Source organism: Berghia stephanieae, chromosome 1, assembly GCF_034508935.2.
Source record: "Berghia stephanieae isolate SIO BIC M18660-M18661 chromosome 1, UCSD_Bste_1.3, whole genome shotgun sequence".
NCBI classification, from domain to species: domain Eukaryota; kingdom Metazoa; phylum Mollusca; class Gastropoda; order Nudibranchia; family Aeolidiidae; genus Berghia; species Berghia stephanieae.
Window position 1 is genome coordinate 37,694,517 of NC_088360.1, and position 7,500 is coordinate 37,702,016.

Below are 7,500 nucleotides of genomic sequence, written 5' to 3' on the forward strand. Positions count from 1 at the left end.
CTTTTTGATGCATGAAAACATTCGTCGCCTCATTGATTTCACAAGAATTTGCCTTTTCAGCTGAGGAATAGCTTTCTACTCTTCGACCAATGCTGCTGTCAAATCGTTGAGTTTCTCAATGCTATCGTGCATATCAAGGCGATGCCCTAAAGGTCCTAGACATGCTATTACAGTTCAAGTCTGGAGTTTAACTTAAACTGGGACAAGCCGTCACATTGAGAGAGTTCTTTCAATGACCGATGAGCGTGGACCAGCATTGTCTTGTTGGAAGATGCTCACTTATGGGTAATTTTGAAGAAGAGGGATAACAATACAGTTTCCTTCGAGAATATGAACCACCTAATTGCTCTCTTTTTGTGCGTTACTTTTTGTCATCTCGTGGTTTTACCTAGTTGTAACTCTATCAAGCGGGTGGTTGGATGGGAGCATCACCCTTGAATCATATACCTATGATGTTCGCATGGGTGTACGATCCGATAGTGATGTCGTTTCTCTTCTTTACAGCCTCCTCTTCTTTGTTGTGATTGTATTTTTGACAGGATATTTTTTTCTGTAAATCTTCTGCTGTTTGTTCTGGTTATTATAATTAGCTTATGATATCTTTAGTATGATTTGATTACATTTGTACTATTTTTGTTAGATTGCTTGTTTTGTTTCAGCGATCTCTCATATAACCTCAATTGTGTTGGAAAACCTAAAGCACAACAAAAAAAAAAAAAAATAACTCTATCAAGGAGTTTGCAGCGAAACTGCTATCAAAATGCATTAACTTGTGTATCAAATTGAGCTTAGAGGAATACTCCATTTAGCTGTAATAATAATATGTGTTGTCTCCATGTATTATTTAACCAAACAATGCTGGTCTTATAAGCGCTGCCTTAATTGTTTGCATGAATTTATTTTTATCTATATTGAGTGTGCGCGCGTGTTTTTGTGTGTGAATGTGCATAATTTGTGTTTCACACGCAAGGCCAGGTATTAACCTATTTATTCGTAATGTTTTCATAGGGGTTAGGCCACCAAACATTTAATACATATCATAGAACGTATTTTATTATGTACGTGGATAGGTACAGTTAGTTTATGTACCACATGTTATTGATGTATTATGTACTATCTATACTGAACGGGTTGAGTAGTAATGAAAAGGATCATTTTATTCCTATTCCTTTATAAAACTAGAGCTAGAGCATTATATAACGCAATATCCACTTAGCATGCTCAAAGCGCTTTCCAAGCGGTCCCTAACCGCTTAACATGTAGGACGAGACATGACGCCTGTTAGGCGATTTAACATTTTTTTCCGACAGAGACAACGCTATTAACGGCTATGTACTCATTCTACACTTGAGTACAATGAGAGAATGTGAGTGAAAAGCCTTTAGGATGAATAAAGGGAATTTATTTTATTTTATATCCATTTAGTCCTGTAGAATCGTAAGGCCCTTGGAGCCGGAGTTTATCCATGTTTTATAGCTTTAAACGACAATGGCAATTCTATCGCAGTGTACTTTTCGCCAGATCTAACATACCAGGCTACCCAATAACTTCTTGGTGGACAAGGGGTTTTAAAAAATCTCTAATTCGCTCGGGATTGATCCTGGGCCCCCATGACTGAGCTATCGGGACCACCGTTACAAGTAACGACAGGCACTTGTAGCGATACAATCTTCTATGTACAAAATATTCATTTTTACAATATTGAATTGTTTTCTTTCGATCATTGCAGGAATTACAAAAGTTCAATGGGACATACAACAGAAGGGAAAGAAAAGGTCCACTTTAAGCTTTTACCACAATACATTGGATTGTACAAAAGAAACCAATACCATTCAAAATACAACATCACAGCTTTATGTTTTGACTGTTGAATCTAACCCATCTTTGAGGGATTCTTGTTAGCCAGAGACTAATTTTACAATCAAATATATTATGCTGAACATGACTCAGGCCCAGGATAGCGTGAAACTTTGTGATAGTACTCATGGCTGCTCCTAGTATGGTGCGGTCCGCCATGGATGTACACAGACGGAATTCTAAAGTGTCTGTCTCTAGACGGAACTCAGGATATGGATCCTTAATCACTGGAAATCTGAGCTCCGGTCAGCCTGTAAGTTTTTGTTGCCGTTGTTGTTGTTGTTGTTGTTGTCGTTGTTGTTGTTGTTAATAATAATGATAATAATAATAATAATAATAATAATAATAATAATAATAATAATAATAATAATAATTATTATTATTATTATTATTATTATTATTATTATATATTATTATTATTATTATTATTATTATTATTATTATTATGTTATTATTATTATTATTATTATTATTATTATTATTATTTATTATTATTATTATATTATTATATTATTATTATTATTATTATTTTATTATTATTATTATTATTATTATTATTATTATATTATTATTATTATTATTATTATTATTATTATTATTATTATTATTATATATTATTATATTATTATTATTATTATTATTATTATTATATTATTATTATTATTATTATTATTATTATTATTATTATTATTATTATTATTATCATTATTATTATTATTGCTGTTGTTGTTGTTGTTGTTGTTGATGATGATGCTGTTGTTTGAAATGATAGATAAATGAATGCACAAATAACTTTTATTCATTCATAATGAGGAAATTTGGTTTACAAACATGAATAACATGAATGGATAGAAAAGCGTTATAATATACATTTACATAATTCTTTTAAAAAATATAGTATATAAGGAAAAATAAAATTAAAACCGTATCTATAATATTAATATTAAAACATAAAATACTTCATTTTGACGGTGATAGCCGCATCGTTAAGATGTCTAACTTGTCATATAGTCGGACATGATCAATGACTGGGTGGCAAGGACAATAAACTCTTCTCAAGGCGTTGGTTCCCTGGATAAAGCAGTTGACAGTAGTTTAAACGCATTAGCCCCACTAATCTTGGGCATGCATTTACAAGGATGATAATGTGCATAATTTTGCATAATTTGGGTTCCAAATGGCATAATTCCTCCAGCTTGGATTAAAAGGATAGACATGTATAAAGTTTTTGAATATTCTTTTAATATAAGAATTTATGACTTTTCAAAATACCCCCCCCCCCCAAACCCGCGCATATATGCGTGCCAGCAGCAATTGTCTGTACGGGTTTTGAATGTAAAATTCTTAGAAAATTCGAGCAAATTAGGCAATTGGGGAGCAAAAGGGGGGGGGGGTATGGCTTTTTGGCAATATTTCTTGCAAATTTTAGGGTTGTGATTAACAAATTTCCAGGGGAACAGGAAAAGCAATACTTCAGAGCCTTGAAGATCACAAAAACGACGTTTAATCCCATATTTAGAAACGTTGAACGGACGATAGCAATTGCTTGCTACCTTTTTGATAGGGCCCTAACCTATCGCAAAGCACTTTCCGCCAGATCTAACGGACCCGGCTACCCAATCACTGCTAAGCGGACAGGCGGGTCCAAAAAAATCCCCTTTTGCATGTGAAGCGAGTGCTCTACCAACTGAGCTATTAGGACCGTAGCTGGACGACATGAGTATTCCAAATTAAAATCGCAAAGCTGGACAGGAGAAAAAAAAAATTGCTTTGTGCGACAGTCAATGTGGTGCAAAACGCCATGTGGTCATAAACGATAAAAACTAAACATTTAAATTTTGACCTTTCTATTGATGTCATGAATAATCAGTCAGAAAGCAATTGCAACAGTTCAGACCAAGGTCAAATGCCACACTATTATTATTCATTGTCTCATATTACATATTTAAAATGGTAATTCTTGGACACAATAGATTTGATAGACCAGCAACTTCTCATGATTTTTTCCACACTCACTAACCGTCCTGAAATATCCGGCTAGCCGTGTCACGATGCAGTGTTCAGCCAGATTATCCTTGTCTTCCGGACAATTCACATACCCTTACAGAGAGAACGTCAACATAGCATTGCTTATGCGTCTCTCTTATCAACTGAGGAAATCTATCGTTTGGTTAATGAGATATCACTATATCTGAGAGATCACTTTTCAAAATGTTATTGTATAGATACTTTTATAGAATACAAATATAAAAACCAATAAACTTATTTTGATGAAAAGTTCACAGTGATGTGATGCAAAGAATGAAAAATAATAAGGAATGCACCCAAGATTAAGATTACCCGATGTGGAAATCACTGACTTCACGGTTCAGTAACTCAGACTAAAAGATAGCTGAGAAACGATTTAACTGGTGCATCACTGTGAACTTTTAATCAAAATAAGTTTATTGGTTATATTTTTATTTTATTAAAGTATGTATATCATAACACTTTTAAAGTGATTTCTAAAATATAATTAGTGATATCTCATTTACCAAACGATAGATTTCCCCAGTTGATAAGAGAGACGCATGCGCAATGCTATGTTGATGTACTCTCTGTAAGGGCATGTGGACAATTCCAGGAACGAGAGAAAGTGGGCGACGCCGCCAGTGCCACTAACTCATAAAGGCGCCATTAGACAAATTCTGGACAATAGACTCTTTGCGGCCAGCCACCCAATGTCTCCTCTTACCGGTGCAGAACCCGGGAAGCTCCTCTCTAAAGTCGTCCTCCATCTTCTATTTTGCGTCCTCTCCGAAGGCAAGGAGTTAAGATTAAGGGCTGTGGGGTTTTCACTCGTCTTGTACAAGGGGTGCCGTCCATTAGGCGTTTGAAATAGATCACCTGTGTCCCTATGGTTATTTGATCTTCCCCCCCCCCCCCCCCCCACCCCACCCAATGGTCTTGCGCAATTGGCATTTGATTAAGTTGTGTTTTTTCCACATTTATCGTTAATAATCACTTCTTCGTTATTTACGACTTGATAAATTAAATAACTGCATTTGAATAGATTTTTGATAGGCTATATAATTAATAATAATATGCTGAACTTATATACGCTATAACCAGACACCAACTCTAACGCTAATTACAAATACTTTGCTGAACATACTCACTTCACACCACAAGCACACACACACAACATACACACACACAACACAACATCAACACAACCAACTATTTGCTCTAACCATCTACTAAAATCGAAACAAAGTTTTAAGCGAACGTTTAAAATAGACAAAGATTCTTTTTCACGAATGCTCTGCGGTAAGGCGTTCCAAATAGAGGGTCCGAAATGAAATATATAATTTTCATATTTCTTTCTCTTAAAAAATATCCCTTATTACGATGTTCAACTGGGTTGTTTCGGACAAATGATCCTCGGTCTTGCCATTGGTTACTTGGCCATAGTAATGGGACTATCTATATTCAGGCTTTTCCAACCGAATCATTGATCACATGGTTTGTTACTGATTATATTTGTTAATAAGTGAAAACACACAGCTTTGTTTATGAACGTTGTAAACATACCCATGGGTCAAGCTAAGCAACATGACCTATTGTGGAGTTTGAGATTTTGAAAACTATGAACTTTTCATTATATTGATCATTTTTAGCACATTTTGCAATGTGACCATTGACTCAAGCACATGGAAAAATAATATAGATCGTCCCGATTGAAAATTTTATCTTTTGATTTCACCAGCCTTATAATTAGTTATTATTCTCTCTCTCTCTCTCTCTCTCTCTCTCTCTCTCTCTCTCTCTCTCTCTCTCTTTCTTTCTCTCTCTCTCTGTCTCTTTCTCTCTCTCTCTCTCTCTCTCTCTCTCTCTCTCACACACACACACACACACAACAGACTTATATTCGCATATTTTTATATATGATAATTTTGGCGATCCATATAGTTGTCAATTTTGTTCTGTCTTTATCAAAATAATATTATGATATATCCTGGAAACTTAATTTGGAGGAAACACACTGATACTCATTACTTACTCCAACGAATATAGCCGGGAGGAGCAAACATAAAACCAACAAAACACAAACAAAATCGAAATAATGGCTCCAATAAAAGTAGACTCCATTTCTTTGTCCCGAGGTATGATTTATGCAACGATATGAATTAGTGATTGCCAATATCACGTTAACCAGCTGACTGCCGTGCTCTGAAAAAAAAAAAAAAACAAAAAAAAAAAAAAACCACCTCGTATTTCAAAATTGGGTCCGAAAACTCGTTCTTCAAATATCTATTGATTTAAATGATCCTTATCTTGGCGCACAAACAAACCAAAAAAAAAAACCCTCAAATCTGGGTTTCCTCACATGTGTGCGTGTATTGCAATATCCCAACCCACAAGAACAGACAAGATAAATTGCTTTTTTGGATGCGATTCTATGTTTTCATCACTTCTTTCCACTAAAGTGAACATTTGTGTTTCTCTATCTATCTATCTATCTATCTATCTATCTATCTATCTATCTATCTATCTATCTATCTATCTATCTATCTATCTATCTATCTATCTATCTATCTATCTATCTATCTATCTAGCTATCTATCTATCTATCTATCTATCTATCTATCTATGTGGTCTTGTGGTATGACACTCGCTTTCGAATCGGAAGGTCCTGGGTTCGAGCCTCGCTCTGCGCATAGTTGGATCATTGGAAAAGGTTCTTTACTCACATTCTCTCACCGTACTCATGTGTAAAATTAGTACATGGCCGTTAACAGCGTTGTCTCTGTCGGAAAAAAATGTAATATCGCCTAGCAGGCGTCATGTCTCGTTCTTCAAGTCACCTGTTGCTGTTGTTGGACCCCTAGTAAAGCGCTTGGGGCACGTTCAGTGGATATTGCGCTATATAAAAGCTCAATTAAAATCAAATTATCTATCTATCTATCTTTCCATTTATCAGTCAATCTATCTATTTGTCTATCTATTTGTCTATCTGTCTATTTATTTATCTATATATCTGTATGTCTATCTATATATTACTCACCTATCTACCCCCCCCCCCCCCTCGCCTTTGTTCCTGAGTGTGTCTGTCCCACGTCCCTCCCCCCCCCCCCACCACCCTCTCTCTCTCTCTCTCTCTCTCTCTCTCTCTCTCTCTTTATCTATATATCTATCTATCTCGCTTTCTCTCTCTCTCTCTCTCTCTCTCTCTCTCTCTCTCTCTCTGTTGTGTACATATATGCCCGTCCTTCCCTTTGGTTCTGACAATATTTACTTCTCCTAAAACAATTTACAAACGCTTATATCCAAAAAAAAAATTAGATCAGTGCATAACAAACCGAAACTAACAAAATGAAACTCTCTGATAATGTTATACTATTGGCCATCTTTACCACCATGCTACTACTTAATATATTGCATTGTTTGCATCTGTCTGATCTCTGCGTATGCCTGAGGCTATGTGGTCTTGTGGTATGACACTCGCCTTCGGATTGGAAGGTCCTGGGTTCGAGTTGAGTCCTTGGAAAAGACTCTTTACTCATATTCTCCTACCGTACTCAGGTGTAAAGTGAATACCTGTCCGTTAACAGCGTTGTCTCTATCCGAAAATATAAGCGCCATGTCTCGTCCTACATGTTT

The 7,500-nt window shown here is 35.5% G+C and overlaps 1 protein-coding gene across 6 annotated transcripts in view; it reads left to right on the plus strand.

Moving 5' to 3' along the window:
• Positions 1-7,500, plus strand: part of LOC144973771 (uncharacterized) — an 87,040-nt gene that overhangs the window by 21,672 nt on the left and 57,868 nt on the right. For 4 of the 6 annotated variants that reach the window (XM_078916686.1, XM_078916692.1, XM_078916668.1 and 1 more), the window contains exons 2-3: positions 61-285; positions 1,730-2,110. In XM_078916686.1, the coding sequence (XP_078772812.1) occupies positions 1,985-2,110 (126 nt within the window). In that variant the 5' untranslated portion in view covers positions 61-285; positions 1,730-1,984. The remainder of the gene's footprint in view (positions 1-60; positions 286-1,729; positions 2,111-7,500) is intronic. The other 2 variants (XM_078916697.1, XM_078916674.1) reach the window with 1 other exon arrangement.